Raw genomic sequence first — 17,049 nt, forward strand, 5'->3', positions numbered from 1 at the left:
GAGGAGGAAGCTAAAATTCACATATGCTCAACAAAATTGGTAAAATGAAGATTGACAAAGTGATTCCTGGTCTGCCGAATCTCGATTTCTGCTGCAACATCCAGATATTAGTCAGAATTTGGTGAAAACAACATGAAATCATGGATTCATTCTGCTTCAGTCTGCTGTGGGGGATATTTACTTGGAACAATCTGGACCCCCTGTACCAAAAGGGCTTCTTTTTTTAAAAAAACAGAATATTGTTGCTGACCATGTCCTTTCCTTTATCACCAGCGTACCATCTTTTGATGGCTGCTTCCAGCAGGACAACGCACCATGTCACAAAACTCATATCATCTCAAACTGGATTCTTGAACATGAACCGAGTCCACACTACTCCTCCACAGTCACCAGATCTCAGTCCTATAGAGCGCCCGTGAGATTCACAGTTGACAAACCTGGAGCAGCTGCATGACGCTATCATGTCAGTATGGACCAAAATCTGAGGACCACTTCCAGCACCTTCTACAATCTGTGCCACAAATAATTAAGGCAGCCCTAAGAAGGTGTACCTTATAAAGTGTCCTTTGGTTGTTTATCATAACTGAAAGGCTTTGACTTGTGCTGTAATACAGAGTGAAATATTATAGTTTAAAATTTGTTGCATCATCATATCAAGTTTTTGTTTTTTTAAGCCACTGATCAGTTTCTATTAAGCCACACATCATCTACACTGATTCAGTGTTGTATAACAATCACATATAAGGTCAGATACTGGACGTGGCTGAAAACGAGCATTGCTGCAGCAAACAAGACGCTGATTTACAACCATCACTTTACTACATGATCAAAAAAAAGTTTCAAGACATATGTAAGACATTGTTTTATCCAAAAGTTTCAAATCTCACATGGTGAGAAAACACATTAACATTTGTTATGACCCATTAAAGAAATCATACCTCAAAACACTTCATCCTGAAAAAGGGAATGAGGGAATTTACATTTTTTTAACATCCTTTTTTCCCCTAAATCTATAGTTTAACGTATACTGTATAGTTGAACCTCAGAGTAACTTTGTCAGCTCTCATATTTCTTTACAACGTCAGCAAAAACCTTTAAATTTGTTTTTAATCACTTTATTGTGACTGTACAAAAATTCAGTAAATAAAATAATAAACACTTATTTTCATGAAACACATTTGGCCAGTTCCACAGAGGTAAGATGATCCCATGCCTGTTTGCCTTTTCTTTTTTTCTTTTTTTACTTTGCAGGGGTCCAATAAACACACAGTTGTGAACATTTTCACTACATATCCCCTCCTAAGTTGTAACAATGTTCAACTTACCAAGATGCACCAAATACACTGAATCAAACTCTAAAAAAAATAAATTAATAAAAAGGAAAAACACATCTTCAAAGATTTATTCAATGCAAAAGGTTGAAATGTTGCTTGTTTTTGTTCAGTAGTTGACTCAAATTCACATCCCAACATGAGATTTTGTGCCCCAAAAAAAACTAAAGAAACAAAACAAAAACTGTGCAAATAAATAAAAATCAGATGCACACTCTCAGTCTCCTTCCCGCAAGGTCTTAGTTTGATCCATTCGCTGTACAGTGGTTCGCAGTTCAAAAAGGAATTCTCTATCTACACATCTACGGACTCCACCACCACAGGCAATGTTTTTAAAAAAAAGAGCATCTTGTCTTTTAAATATAAAATGTGTCCAAGCACTGCCGCAAGGACATGTTTTCATCAAAAAGCAGTCCAATCTGGTTTCAATTCTGCTCCGGGTCTTGTAAGAATCCCACTCATAAGTGGACTGTTATTATTATCTTCATCATATTCTCCATCTTTTCTGAGTCCCACCTCCTCAAACACTCTGTAACAGTAGCAGCGGGAGCTGGTCCCAATATCCGTTCAGCACAGAAGGAGGGAGGAAAAACAACAAAACAAAAAAAAAATCCTAAAATTTGAGTTCACCTCGTCTCACTGTCCCGTTCACCTGAGACAGAAAAATGTCCTGGTTTCAGCTGCAGAGAGGAGCTGCTGGGTCTAAGGGTGTCATGTTTTCTCTTGTGAAACAGTGAAAATCTAGGAGTTGCTGGCAGCATTTTCATTGCTAGGTGAGCTTGGGGAGGAAGAGGAGGAGGAAGAGGGGGAGAAGTTCATTCTCGATAACCCCGGCGGGTCTGTGGCTGTGTTTTGTCCACTAAGACTCTTCCTGCACACAGGACACGTATCATGCTGTAAGAGACGGGGAAAAGGAAGTTATCACTGTGATCAGCTTCAATACATGAACACAGCAGTTTTATTCCCACCCACAATCTTAATAATTCAGTAAAATGGACAATTGAATAGAACATTTAAACAACTGAAGAAAAGCCTGGTTCCAGACAACAGCCTTGTGGCTACTCTGTAGACATAATGCAGACTCTTCACTGGGTGTATGCTTCCACTGTAATCAATGAAAATGCCTACATTAGGCGTGACAGCAATGAGTAAACTGAGTGCGCCACAAAGAGCCACTCCACAAACGTAAAAATAGATGACGCTATTGGGTTGGGAAATCTTTTTTTAACTACATAAATGACCTTTGATGCCAACATTTATTTAGCCAGTGTAGTCTGGCCATCCCATAAACTCAGTCAAACTGCCCTACCCTGAACATGCAAAAGAGAGCCTTCAGTTTTTAGGCCCCTCTTCTATGGAACCACCTTCCAGTTTGGATTCGGGAAACAGACACTATCTCTACTTTTAAGATTAGACTTAAAACTTTCCTTTTTGCTAAAGCATATAGTTAGGGCTGGATCAGGTGACCCTGAATCCTCCCTTAGTTATGCTGCAATAGGCTGCTGGGGAAATCCGCATGATGCACTGAGTATTTATTCTTCAGTCATCTTTCTAACTCACTATGTGTAAATAGACCTCTCTGCACTGAATCGTACTTGTTATTAATCTCTGTCTCTCTTCCACATCATGTCTTTCATCCTGTCTTCCTTCTCTCACCCCAACCGGTCGCAGCAGATGGCTGCCCCTCCCTGAGCCTGGTTCTGCTGGAGCTTTCTTCTTGTTAAAAGGGAGTTTTTCCTTCCCACTGTCGCCAAAGTGCTTGCTCATAGGGGGTCAAATGATTGTTGGGTTTTTCTCTATATGTATTATTGTAGTGTCAACCTTACAATATAAAGCACCTTGAGGTGAACGTTGTTGTGATTTGGCACTGTATAAATAAAACTGAATTGAACAAGCACTGCATGTAGCCAGTAAAAAGAGAGAAAATCACCGCAAACAGTCTGAAAACCCTCCGTGTCCAGTGCAACCAAAGAGTTAGTGTTGGAATTTGTTATTGTCAATTCAATTTTACATATTTCTGTAAACAATGTAATTCAACTGCCTCTAGCCACAGCTTCAGTGACAAGGTGATTTCTTCAGGACTCACACATCATAAGCTACTCATGTTAGAGCAAAATAAAACTAAATAACCCCCACCAACCAGAAAACATCTGACATCAACACAATGGCAGGATGAATGACAGCTCTTAAATAAGACAGTGCAGCCTGCATCCGACTGGTTTTGTAAGCCGTGCCCACTTATACACAGGTACTTTGGTAAACACTGCTTTTTCTGTTTTGGCCTTTTAGCAAAACAGAGCTTTTGAAAAAAAATCTTTCCAGGTTGAAGATTGGCTCACAAATGTCAGCAAATTCCTGGAAGATTACTGAAAGTATCAGAAGAGACATATGATATGCACCAAGGAAAAAAATGCAACCCATTTATAATATGGCCTGCAACTTTTGAAAGTCTTTATTAAAACTGTAAAGCTATGATTTAGCAGCTAACTTGTTTACAGTATCATCAGAAACATTTTAATTGTATTTATATAGTATCAATTCATAACAGCACTCACCTAAAGGCACTTATACTTTAAGGAAAATAATCTAGAAGATTAGAAAAAAACCCAACTATCGCACAACCCATTATGAGCAAGAACTTGGCAACACTGGGAGGGAAAAACTCCCATTTAACAGGAAGAAAACCTTTCAGCAGAACCAGATTCGGGGAGGGGCAGCCATCCGCTGCAACCACATTAGTAGTTTATGAAGTACATAGGTTATATAAGAATCAAGTGATCCAAAACAAACCTGGCTTCATATGTAAGTGGTTGATATCAATGAAATAACACAATTAATGTTTCAATCAGCTCTATAGTTCTGTTTGCATCATCCATTAAATATACATACCTGTTCCAGCCACGGTACTATACAGTCATTGTGAAACAAATGATTGCAGGGTAGCTGCCTAACACTCTCGTCAACACTGTAGTCTTCTTTGCACACGGGACACTCTAAACCAGCACCTGTGCAAACAGAAAACGACACACCATCTGTCTGTGCTCACACACACATCAGCCCCACGGAGAACTGAGATCACGCTGATATAGTTTATTTGAGTTTAGGTAGTGTTGAGCAATTGTGACTGAAAGCCAAATGTCCCAAAAAAATACATTTTTCAAGGGCTGTTTTCTCATTATTAAAAAACAAAAACAAAAAAAAACACATACTGTTGTTGAATCAGTAGAAATGTCTACACAGATGTTTTATTTATTTTTAAGTAGAGTGCATAGCTGAGCAGGTTGCAGTGAAATGTACAAAGAACCACGCTGAAAATGAGAAGAGGACTTACTGACGTGCTCCTCTGTAATGGAAATCGTGGGTAAATTCTTTATCCTCTCTCTGTCTGCAGGAGGGGGACCCGTGTTTTCAAACTGGTTTAATAACTACAAATGAAAAACAGACAGGCTCACAATGACCAGCTGTGACCAAATCAGAATGACAACAAGGCTGATCAAATCAAAGGAAACTTCTCTTCATATTTCTATATGCCTGATCATCAGTGCTTCATTAGGCAGTTGCAAACGTGCATTCTTTGACTCTAGACACAAAAAAAGAAAATTTTTAATTTGGACCTTCTCCTTTTTTTTCAAATCCACTCCCACTGTCGCTGCTATTTTTAGAGTGAACCCTGAAATTCCTGTTCTGACCAGACCCTCATGTTGAGGATCATTAATATTGATGGGAACCAGGTCAATGAAAGCTATGACCCAGGGACCAAACCGCAAGTTTCAGTGAATGAGTCCAAAGTGTCCATGCCTGAAGGCAGCATATCAGGTCAGGAACGTGACCTGGATGTGAAAGTTGCAGGAAGGTTAGAAGTGATGCTGGGCTGCAGAAGAAGATGCTCCTTTAGACTGACGGTTTTATACAATTCCAGGGGGATACTGCTTGTGACCTTAACTTCAGGCCTGCATTGTGCTTTGCCATTTCCTTAAGCTACAACACTGGTGTAATTTCTACTATTTCTGTGTTTGTTGTGGTGGCTCTTTTATTTTGCCTCCATGCGCCTCTGTGTTCTTATCCTGTCCTCTGTCACATTAAACACCATGAATTAAAAAACAAGCTGCACATTTCACTAAATTATGTTCAAGTCACAGATACATTCTGAGCCAGTTAGCCTAGAGCTTTGTCTTTGGACTTCACCTTAATAACATTACAATAATGTCTGATTTGGACTTCTGCAAAGACATTTAGGGTCATGCTGGTGTGTTACGTGTTAATTACCATGCAGTTATGTCCTGATGTTTCATATCCAGTGCCAGCCGATAGAAAAAAAAAATGCTGGGAGTTTTTTTCCCTCCTAGGTCCTCGTTCTTTGTTTTAGTCAGCCCCCCCTCCCATCTCCCACAGTGTAATTTTTGTTTGTTTGTTTGTTTGTTTTAATTTATTCTCATCAGCTGATGCAGATTTACATTTTAGCTAGTGATCTAAACTTGAAAGCCTTCAAGGTCAAATCTCTGAAGCCTCTCTGTGTACGTTAGTGAGACTTCCTGAAACACCAGAGGGAGGTTCCAAATGTTGTGCTCAACACTTTTAGATTGTTTCAGTGTATTTTTAAGTGCTAAACTTGCTAAAATGACCCCGCTCTGAAATCCAGGGCCCAGGTCTTGTATTCACTAGATCATAGTATTCCTGCAACTCTGTTGAATAGATTTGTTGGACTCGAAAGCCAAGTATAAAATTCTTTTTCAGTTTATCTCTATTTTCATGTGAAAGAAAAACATTGTACATACCTGCGTAATGATAGCATCGAGCCCATTGGCACCCCAGGCATAGTCCATTGGATTGGAATGTAGCATACCCCTGCAAATTAAGAAGGATGTTAACAAAGTAAAAAGTCTCCTGAAATAAGTAAGCAATGTGTCTATCATACATTCTTAAACTTACCAAGGTCCCATCCCAATATTTGGCATGGCTGTAGGTGCTATAATTCCATTTACTAGCTGCTGGATAATTCTAGTCAGGAAAAAAGAAACATCACAAAAACAAACTACTTACAACAAGCAACAGGGTTCAAACTGAGAAACAGTGGGATTAATACTGTTACCATAACATGTGACATAATATTTGCACATAACACAGTAACAAGCCAAGCTGTTTCCCCTGTCACTTCTTCTCAGTCACGCTCTACTGCTGAAAATGTCTCACCCCTCTAATGTGGGCACTCCTTCGTGTCGCGTACCCTGTCGCCGAGGAACATGCCGACCCCGTGGTTGCCGTGCACCGTATCTTTGCCGCGATGCCATTTCCCGCTCTCTCCTGTTTTCCGTCTCTCGGTTGTCCTCTGTGGGTAGCCGCAACCGAAGGTCAAAGTTTTCATCAAAAATCCCAAGGGCGAACGGACCATAACCCGGGGGAAATGTGAATAAGTGCTGGTGATCCATGTTCTAGTGGTAGAGACAGAGACAATGTCAAAATATAGTGTAGGGTGTTAAAAACTGTTTTTCAGGACCAGCTGATTTATCACGTCACACTGACCTCCAAGACTGGGCGGAACTGATCACTGGAAGAGGAAGTAGAGGCAGACCCATTTTCAGCACTGCATAAACACAGAAAGTGAAACATTAAGAGGCAGAAATGTACTGAAATATTAAACTAAGTAGCGATACACCGATTTATCACCGGAGAATCAGTACACAAGTCTCTTCTGCCTATGGTCAAGATTTACTGGTGGCTCATATTTTGCACTGATGTTCTGATGCATTGACTAAATGTTCAAAGAGAGTGTGATGAAGAGCTAAACTTTGTTTCAGTGGACTTCTTCAGATTGATCCTCCTTACCTTCTTTCTTCAGGCAGTTCCTCAATAAAACCAGATTCACAGCGTGGACACGTGTAGTCCTACAATGAAAAAGTACATTTGAATCCCTGACACAAACACAGTTGTCTCTTTATTAGGTCAAACGCCAACATTATATACTTCTGCAACCCATAACACACACACACATATATATATATATATATATATATATATATTAATTGTCTTTAGGAGCGTTTATGGAGTGCAACTTTATTGAGCAGGGCTTCAGAAGTTTCCTACATTTAAAGGGCACTGTGTCACACAGCTGAGCAGCAGACTGACTAAAGAGAAACTGTTACTGTAACATTCAAGAAGCTTCATGTGAAAGGCTTTGACAACAAAGTGCTGGGAGGTTGGTTGGTGCCACAACAGCAGAGCCGACAGAGAGTGACTTTGTAATGATTTAACAACTACAATCAGCCAACAACAGTCTTTATTGGAAAGCATTCCCCGCTAAGCGGTGTCTCCTGAGTAAAAAAACGAACAAGTCCCCTAAATCGAAAGTGAGCCCGCGGTCTTCCGTTAGCTTGCCCGTTAACGTCAAAAGGCTACCGCGGCTGAACTTGTCAAGCCCTTAACGTCAGCTCTACCTGGTTGTCATTTAGTGACGTTCGATATAATAACGGTAAAACATGACATCTCAACCCGAGCGTATCCGCCAGCCTGATTAGTGACACCTGACTACCACCCCGTCCTTTACTACAGGGCTAGCCGAACTAGCGCAGCTAAACAGCAGCAAATGAGTCGAGAGACTCTCTGAGTGCCACACGCACATAAAAAAAAGACTAGGTCGGATATTACTCATCATCCTTTACGCGGACAAAAGGTGTCTATACGACCCTTACCGGTAAACGCGGACTAATCTCTGCTGAACACCGGTGACAAAAAAACCGGCAGGGCCGTGGGGGAGCTTCAGCCATTTCTGAGCAGGAGAGCAGTTCGCACAGTACGGACGGGTAGCAACAAGGGACAACAGCAACGGCTCTTGCAACAGGAAACGGAAACTAACCCGCACCTGACACGACAGGCAGGAAATGACTTCCGGTGTATTTACCTCCAAATTATAATTTCTGTTCTTCTATCTTATCATAAAATGAACTAAACGAATATATAATATAGAAGCAAGTCTTTAGTTTTATTTTTTGTCAGTTTTGTCAAATTTGAGGAGGCCCTATTGGTACATTTTTGACCTACCCTGGTATGGCTGTAAGACAAAGTGTTTTGTCTATCTGTATATTGTAATACCTTTTTAGAACTTTTTAAACCTGATCATTTTTATAATAATACGAGGAAGAAGGCAAAGAAGAAAGTGAACTAACCCTTTTTAAACAATAAAAATGAACCTGAAAAGAAGCTGATTGATAACAATTAATAAATGATTAAAGTATTGCACTATAATTACTGTATTTTTATTCTTCTTTCGACTACTGCCTACTCCTCTGTCACACGAATCCTCGGCATGTCCTCCTTCACTGCATCCATCTTCTTCCTGCCTGACAGCTCAATAGTCAGAGCTTGTGGTAACAATATATTCATTAGCCCTCCTCTTTACAAGTCCAAACAATTTCAATAGGGCTGGGAGATATGAAGAAAAAAAATCTTACCACAGGTTGTTTTGTTGTTGTTGTTGTTGTTGTTTGTTTATTTCTTTGTCTGTTTTCCTTTAGGGGTTTGAAGATGAAGGATAATTATATACATTGTTTAAGATTCGGAATTTAAGAAAGCATGGTTTTATTTAATTATTATATACCTATTTACTACATAGACTGTAAAGCAAATGTTAAGACCCGAGGTAAAAATTATGCTTTTATTCTGGTGAGTGGAAAGCGGAAGTTTTGTGGGGAAATTCAGCCTGAAGTCGCCCCGCTTCTACCATAACTACTGCAGGCCTTTTTTGTCGTCCCTGCTCGTCTTTTTTAGAAGTGCATTTTTCTTCCTGCTGCGACCATGGAGTCTGGCGATGCAGGTAAACCTTTACAGTGAGATTTACACCAAATACGTGCAAACTGCACTTTAAGGTCGATAGTTTATCCGTTAAATCTCACAAGCTAATTTAGCTTGTTTGAACCAGTGTACAACGCCAGCTAAGTTAACTAGCTGTTGGGTTAGCTGGGTCAGGTTTTGAATAAGATTAATACAGTTCAATAAATACACACTTTTAACTGCAGTCTTTAACAATCATATTTAAAGACACAACTGCCTCTTTAACCCAGTTCAGAGTTCGTCACATAGCTACTGAAAATTGTTTTGTTGCTCGAATAAGTGTTTTTAAAAAAGGCTAGCACTAGTCTTCGCCAGTTTATAAAATAAGTGTCAGATTTCCTGATATGCTAGTTGTTTCAGAGGGTGGCTCTATCTTTTGTTAGAGGTTTAGGTTTGTTGTCACATACATTGTATTTTGTCATGTATTTGAGGTCGAGGAGGAGGAGGAGGGTGGAAGTCCAGACCCATCCAACCACAGAAAAGCAAAATGAACATGACTATTCTCCGTCAAGAAAAACTGATAGCTCAGAAGAAAAAAGAGATCGAAGAAAGAATGGCAGAGCAAGCAAAAATGAATGTTCAAACCACTAGCAAGCCTCTGTCTGAAAGGTAATTATACACATCCTATTATGGCCCACATTCAGTTTGAATACCAACAATCTGATACTTGTACACGTGAATGTTTTCTGTGATGCCAGCAGTGACCTTAGACTTGAAAACATATTTTTAAAAATACCTTTTTACACTTTTATCCCTGTAGTTCTACCAGTGTCCAAGGGGCTTCCACAAATAAGTTCGCAAATGATGGGAGCTTCTTACAGCAGTTCATGAAGATGCAGAAGGAAAAGGCACATGTGTCTGGTTAGTACCCGATTCTGCACAACTTACTCAAAATATTGAATGAAATTTAGCAGAGCTTTAGATGGGACAGTTTGCATTAGTATGCATAACCTAATTAATTAGAATCTAAATATAATAGAATTTAGTAGAAGGGTTTTCCTGAAGTGTCTCCTTTTCTTTCTAGGTTCCATCAATGATGCCAAGACCCCATCAACCCCAATTTTATCACCAGGAGGAAATGCGCTACAGAAAAAGAGCATTTTCGTTGGCCAGCGACCTGGCCTTGGAGTCAGCAGCATGCTAAATCAGTTCAAGAGCTTCTCACAGTCCAAGAAGAATCCTATTCTCAGCCAGAGGCCAAGTGTCTTTTGCTCTCCAGATGGTGAAGATGAGGAAGAAGAGGCCGATTACTCCAAATTCTTAGAGATGAAAGGTAATTCCTGGCCTGTGTTTTTCATTGTGTCAGGGGACACCTCCATGGCTTGGACATTTCAGTGCATCCTCTGCGTACTCCAGTGGAACAGTTGCCTTGTGACTGGCATTTTGTCATTTGTGCCCTTTGAGTAAATGTACTCATAGCGTGCTTAAAGTCTCTCCCCCAGAGGATTCAGACACCAGACTCATTATCGACAAGATGGCTTCTTTTGTGGCCGAGGGGGGACCTGAGTTGGAGAAGAAGGCCAAGGAAGACTACAAGGACAATCCTGTTTTCTCGTAAGTTTGAAGGACATTGTCGCTTAACTTAGTAAGACTTATTTTACTCTGAAAGTTTTTTCCAGACGTATCTGTTTACAATTTTTGTCCTTGCCTTTTAGTTTTTTGTATGATAAGAGCAGTGTGGAATATCTCTACTACAAGAAAAAGATTGCAGAATTGAAAAAGGATTTGCAAAGACCAGAGAAACTCTCAGATAATGGTAAATGGCCTTTTTACTTCACACACTTCCTTTTCTGCTCCTTTTCTTTAATCTTTCCTCTCAAGAGTTACTGCACAGGAATGCATGCCAATACCGCATTCTCAGATACACTTACAATTTTCAGGTATTATAATCTTACTACTGAGATACTCAGAGCTTGATAGTGATGGCTAATATAGTGACCACAGAAGCCTGTAACTATGTACTATTGCAACCGAGTTCATCATAACTTGATCAGTTTTGAAAACTGCATAGCAGAAGGCTCACATTTCTCAGTAGTGTTAGTGCAGCTTACCATCTACACCAATATTTTTTCCATTTTATATGTGTAAATTTTACTGTGTCTACTCGTAGCATATCTAAAACTGAGATATTTAGAAAGCAGCTGAACCATTCATGTATTTTAAAGTTCTGATCTGGATCGGCACTTTTCAACACCCACTTTCTGCTTCTGATTGGGTCTTTTTCCAACTTCAAGCCAACACATCACAGCTGGCCTTTGCTTTTAACTGTGCTTAATATGTTGCAGATTTTGCTTTCAGACTCTCAATCTGTTTTCTGGCACAATGACTGTGCTGATTTATTTTTGGATAAGTCTTTAATAAATACAGTATTAGACTTTGACTTGAACAGTATAATGAATGCAGATGTAAGTTTTAAATTATAGTCATACTGTATGTTGTTGGAGTCTCTCAGGGCTTCATTCTTCATTTGTTACAGTAAAAGCCTCAAATCCATACAGTTCCCCATTCACCACCCCTGTCCCCCTTGCTCCTCCTTCCCTTTTCCTTTTCTTATCCCCTATTGGCTCTAGAGTGGTGGTGTATGAGGGCCAGTTGAGTACGGTACAGTAGTAGAGTGTGAATTGACTCCCAGTACTAATAGGCTGCTTAAAGTCTCCCCCCCAGTGGACGCGGAAACCCAGCAGGTGGCTGAGAAGCTGGCCAAGTTTGTGGCGGAGGGTGGCCCAGAGGTGGAAGCCATCGCTGCTGAGCGCAACCGAGACAACCCAGCCTTCAGGTAAGTGGCCATATCTGTTCCTGTGTCCTGCATGTCTCACATTTTCTTTTTTGATAGTTCGTCTGAACTGTATGAATCTTCTGTCCTTCAGTTTTTTATATGATGAACAAAGTCCAGCCCACCGTTTCTACAAAGAGAAAGTAAAGGAGTATCGTGCTGCAAACTCTCAGAACTCTGCAGATTTAACAGGAGATTCCAGGACAGCTGTTAAGCCACCAGCTGCTTTTCCAGTACCAGAAATCTCTCCGCAGCAGAGCCAACCATCTGCACTTAACTTTAAGGAGTCAGAAACCCCACCTGTGAAACGAAAGAGGAAGAGCAGATGGGGGTCTGAAGATGACAAAGTTGACCTGCCTATTCCTCTCATTGTTGTTCCTCATGAGAACAGTCTTCCAGACCCTAACGCACCATCACTTTCTGGTATTTACTCTACAAATGTGGAAGTACTGCTCATGTGTTTATTTGTAGGGGATGAATATTAATTTAACCCCAAACCTTTTTCTTGTGCAATTCTTTCGGAAGACGGTATTATGTGTTTTGCAGCTGACAACAAATGTTAAATATTTTCCAACTTATGCATGCTAATGCTCATAGCCATATTTCAAGAAGTCATCTGAACATTGAGCCCAGCAAGATAGTTTGACGATTAATGAGAAATTGAGATTGCTAGCAGTATACATACTAATGGATATTCCCCGTTTTAGCCCAGGAGCTGAGAGGTCTGGGTTATAAAAAAGGGAAACCTCTTGGTCTGGTTGGAGTGACAGAATTGTCTGAGGACCAGAAGAGACAATTGAAAGAACAACAAGAGGTATGGAAGTATTAAAAAAGAATACATAGTGTTGTTGCTTTAGTCTTTTAAGTTTCTTTCAAATCATACAAGATTATAATTTCCTGGAAGTTCTTAACAACGTACGTGTTGCTAACTGAGCATTCGTTGTTGGTTTTTTTTTTTGTTTGTTTTTTTGCAGATGCAAGAGATGTATGACATGATCATGAAGCACAAGCGTGCGATGGCAGACATGCAGGCGATGTGGGAGAAGGCCATAAGAGAGCATCAGCACGAGTATGACAGCGATGAAGAGGTGGACCAGCAAGCGGGGACCTGGGAACATCGGCTCCGAAAGATGGAAATGGAGAAGACTCGCGGTGAGTTTTACCAGCAGCCTGGAAAATCATTCGTATACACTTTACCTCTATAGGCTTTTGAAGACTTAGTATGTGATCCTTTCTGATTTAAAAAAAAAAAAATGTAAATGTCTATTCCAGAATGGGCTGAATCTCTGACAGAAATGGGTAAAGGGAAGCACTTTATTGGTGACTTCCTGCCCCCAGAGGAGCTGGAGAAGTTTATGGAGACTTTCAAGGCACTAAAGGTCAGTTTTCATTTCAATTCAACACTTCCCCAAATTGGGAAGGAAATATCAGGATTTGTTTAATGCATCAGGCATGTTATTTCTGGGGAAAAGAAAGGATTGCAAAAGTAGGCCCTTGTAAATCAGTTAATATATAAAAAAAAAATATATATATATATATATATATATATATATATATATATATATATATATATATATATATATATATATATATATATATATATATATACATATATAATTTTTAGTGTCTTTTCCACAAGAAAGGCATGCATATCTTTAGTAGAGCTGAGGTTTCTCTGAAATGCCTCAGCAGTTGAACCCAGACTGCCCATTTCCCAGCACATTCCTCGTCCCTTTCTGAAAGTCCCCTAGGAACAGACTATAATTGCTACTTTAAAAAGAAATCTGTGTGATTTGGCACTGTTATTATCTCATCAAAAAGTATCGAAGCTGAAAAAATGAACACTATGAATGTAATTTGTCTACCAGAGGCATGGGAAGTTGTTAGAATGTCAGCTCCAGGATGTGGCTTTTTAAATGGCAAACATCATACAGTTTGAGTCTAAGCACATATAAACACAGACAAGTGTCTTTGAGGAAAATGTAATATAACTGTTGGCTTATTATAGTACACATGTTTTTGCAGGCTGTATTTGATGAAGGCCTGAAGGCTGAGTGTTATTGAGATACATCATCTATAATGTTCTCAACATTTAAAACAACTAAACAATAGAAGACACTTATGACTTAACTGTGCAGAGCTAATAATCAACTATATACACTCCCGGTTTCTGTACATGTGCACTTCCCAAGGATGATAAACATTGTTGCTTTATTTTAGCTGTTTCCATGTCCCATTTGCTCCATGTTTGTGCGACATCTTTAGGATTTTTTTGAGTGTTTCTAATAACACTGAATTACGATTCCTCACAGTCATAAAAAATAATGTGTGGAATCAAAACACAATGCTGCTTCTGTTTGTTATGAATGCTCAACTTTTTTTCCTGGATTCACAGGAGGGTCGGGACCCTGACTACTCAGAATACAAAGAGTTTAAGTTGACGGTGGAGAATCTCGGTTTCCGAATGCTCATGAAGATGGGCTGGAAAGAAGGCGAAGGCCTCGGCAGTGAAGGACAAGGAATAAAGGCCCCTGTCAACAAGTGAGCATTTCTACTTATAATATCATCCTTCTAATATTTAAATTAAACTGAACTCAGTGCAGTAATTTTATCATGTTGGATTTCTGGTGTTTACAGTTGTGGGCAAAAGTTTGCATATACTAATCATGGGCATGAATGCCGTGGTAAATTGGGGCTTTAAATGATTTCTTTTAACTGTTAATTTTCCAGGATGGATTGATTGTAATATTTGGTTAAATGTCTCTTATCAAGTTGCACCTCAACCAGACACTTTTGGTATTGTCAAACTAGTTAATTTAAATTGCCTGGTTTTCTACCACAACCCAGCTTTTAAACATAGTCTACAGATTTTCAATAAGGTTGAGGTCGGGGCTTTGGGAAGGCTATTCCATCGGCTTAATGTTAACCTGCTTTGACGGAAATTTGGTTTGGATAATCTTGAAGGTGTTTTTAGAGCAGGATCGTCTTTATTGGTTAGTACCCTCTCACTCCATGTCAATGTAAAACTCGCTTCAGTGTGGACAGTGACACTGGTGTTCCAGCAGTTTCCAGTTCTTGAGTTTTGGCAGTTATAAAAAGATTCCAACTTGTGCACCATTTCTTGTTTTGTTTTTTTGTTTGTTTTGTTATTTAAGTCAATAGAGAGTAATATATGCTGTACAATCACTCCATCCTGGAAGATGAACGGTTGAAAAAATTCTAAATAACCATGAAATTCATGCCCATGATGAGTGTAAGTAAACTACACCTGATTTACTACTTCAGTCACAGGGTACTTTGGTACATAAATTGCAGGAATTATTAGTTCAACATTTAGTGCAGTAAGTATATAAAAGTGTAATTTGGTGTCGTTAAATGACCCGGTAATGACAGTGTCGGGAATGTATTACTTAGCAGTCAGTTTACAGTGTGTGCTTGTAAATCTTGTGGGCGTTTATACCTAAATAGGACTTAGCAGACCTATTTAGGTATAAATAGCTGAATATAAACAGAGCCATTATTACCACTGGCTCTGTTTATATTCAGCTGTCTCAGGAGGCCATGAGTTTGACAGTGAGCCAACGTGCACAGTAGCCATTCATTAATACTTTCATTATTTACACCTCTGATTTGGAAGAGCAGTTGTTTTTATTAGATACTGTAACACTCGTATCAGAGAGACACAAAAAAGGCTTATTTTATGATCTCTCTGTCTCACTCCAGGGGAACTACGGCTATGAATGGAGCAGGATTTGGAATTGACCGCCCAGCTGAGCTCACAAAAGGTGATGATGAATATGACGCTTTTAGAAAGAGGATGATGCTCGCCTACCGCTTCAGGCCCAACCCACTGGTAACATATCTTTTATGTTTTCTAACATTGTAAAAGTAATCTATAAAATTTCACCAATTTATGTAAACTGTTTACATAATTTGGATTTGCATAAAGAAAGCTACACATTGTTTCCGTGTTATGATCTGTTGACTTTTTAAAGAAGATTTCTGCTGCACAGCCACACACAGTCCTTTGTTGTGCTTGAATTTAATCTGCTTTTTCTTTTGTCTTCTTACAGAATAATCCACGGAGACCATATTACTAATGTAGACAGCTGTTTATGTTTATACTTGTTCTTCTTTATTGTAACTTAAAAGCTTTTTTTTCCCAGTTGCCACAGCTCTGCTTCATTACAAAATGAACACTGTTGCACAGTAGAAATTTTGAAATACTCTGTGTGTGTGTGTGTGTGTGTGTGTGTGTGTGTGTGTGTGTGTGTGTGTGTGTGTGTGTGTGTGCCCAAGAGGATGACGAAGTTTGAAAATGGAATAAAGATCTGTAGATTCTTTAGTTTGTTTGGTGTAATTACACACCGTCTTTCAGTATTTGATCATCCATCCATCGATTCGCTTCCGCTTATCCTTAGCCCCCCGCGTATTTGATCATCTGTGTTATATTTCAATTTAAGATTGTAACAAATACTGTCCTCACCCGACTTCTATAATAAGTAAACTCATTACATTTTTTTGCTTTACCATCTAATAAACTCACTTCTGCTTTAGCACACAATTTTCTGTATAATTTTGCTTACTGTGTTCTGTAACAGTTTTGATTATTTTCACTATATGCTACAGTTTCTGCAATAAAACAGCCACTTCCTGAAATGTGCAGTTATCTTTTCACCTACTTATACCTATTTGTTTATAATCTATTTATTAGAGGACATGCAGGGGCCAAGAGTATCTTACTTTCAGTTTATGACATACCTGTGTGCCAAGTGTAGGCAGTCGTGTAATCATATTTGATAGTTTGATCGGTAATCATTCTGCCATGGCTCTGTACAGCAGTGAGTCATTAAGCAGGCTTGACCGGGCTCAAGCAGCCAGTAGTGAGGAGTGACAAATCAGTGAAACCAGACCTTCAGTTTGCCATTCCCCAGAGAGGTTTAGACAGGATAAATATAACTCAGAAATCCCAGCTAAGCAAGAGCTGCTCCTCAGCCAAACAATCAATCAGAGGCAACTTAAGTGAAAGTAGAAAGTAAATCGAGAGTTGCTGGTTAATGGCATGAGGGTTTCTTGATGGATTAAATTTCTTAAGGCAGATATTAGTGGGTGCAATTATAA

The 17,049-nt window shown here is 39.4% G+C and overlaps 2 protein-coding genes across 2 annotated transcripts; one reads left to right on the top strand and one right to left on the bottom strand.

The window, feature by feature from the left end:
- Positions 1-817: 817 nt before the first annotated feature.
- On the bottom strand, positions 818-8,155 carry LOC134616747 (E3 ubiquitin-protein ligase RNF126-like). The gene is made up of 9 exons (XM_063461732.1): positions 8,018-8,155; positions 7,155-7,213; positions 6,852-6,912; positions 6,522-6,760; positions 6,261-6,329; positions 6,107-6,176; positions 4,663-4,756; positions 4,221-4,336; positions 818-2,225 (listed from the first exon to the last, which is right to left on the bottom strand). Exons 1-9 carry the CDS (start codon positions 8,090-8,092, stop codon positions 2,073-2,075), a joined length of 936 nt encoding a protein of 311 aa, XP_063317802.1. The 5' UTR covers positions 8,093-8,155; the 3' UTR covers positions 818-2,072.
- Positions 8,156-9,022: 867 nt separating this feature from the next.
- On the top strand, positions 9,023-16,579 carry sugp1 (SURP and G patch domain containing 1). Its single transcript, XM_063462420.1, has 14 exons — positions 9,023-9,138; positions 9,587-9,764; positions 9,916-10,016; positions 10,180-10,428; positions 10,586-10,709; positions 10,811-10,911; positions 11,808-11,931; positions 12,023-12,351; positions 12,636-12,742; positions 12,903-13,080; positions 13,201-13,307; positions 14,324-14,469; positions 15,652-15,781; positions 16,002-16,579. Exons 1-14 carry the CDS (start codon positions 9,120-9,122, stop codon positions 16,026-16,028), a joined length of 1,920 nt encoding a protein of 639 aa, XP_063318490.1. The 5' UTR covers positions 9,023-9,119; the 3' UTR covers positions 16,029-16,579.
- The last annotated feature ends 470 nt before the right edge of the window (positions 16,580-17,049 follow it).

The sequence above is a fragment of the Pelmatolapia mariae genome, linkage group LG18 (genome assembly GCF_036321145.2).
Source record: "Pelmatolapia mariae isolate MD_Pm_ZW linkage group LG18, Pm_UMD_F_2, whole genome shotgun sequence".
Taxonomy (NCBI): Eukaryota; Metazoa; Chordata; class Actinopteri; order Cichliformes; family Cichlidae; genus Pelmatolapia; species Pelmatolapia mariae.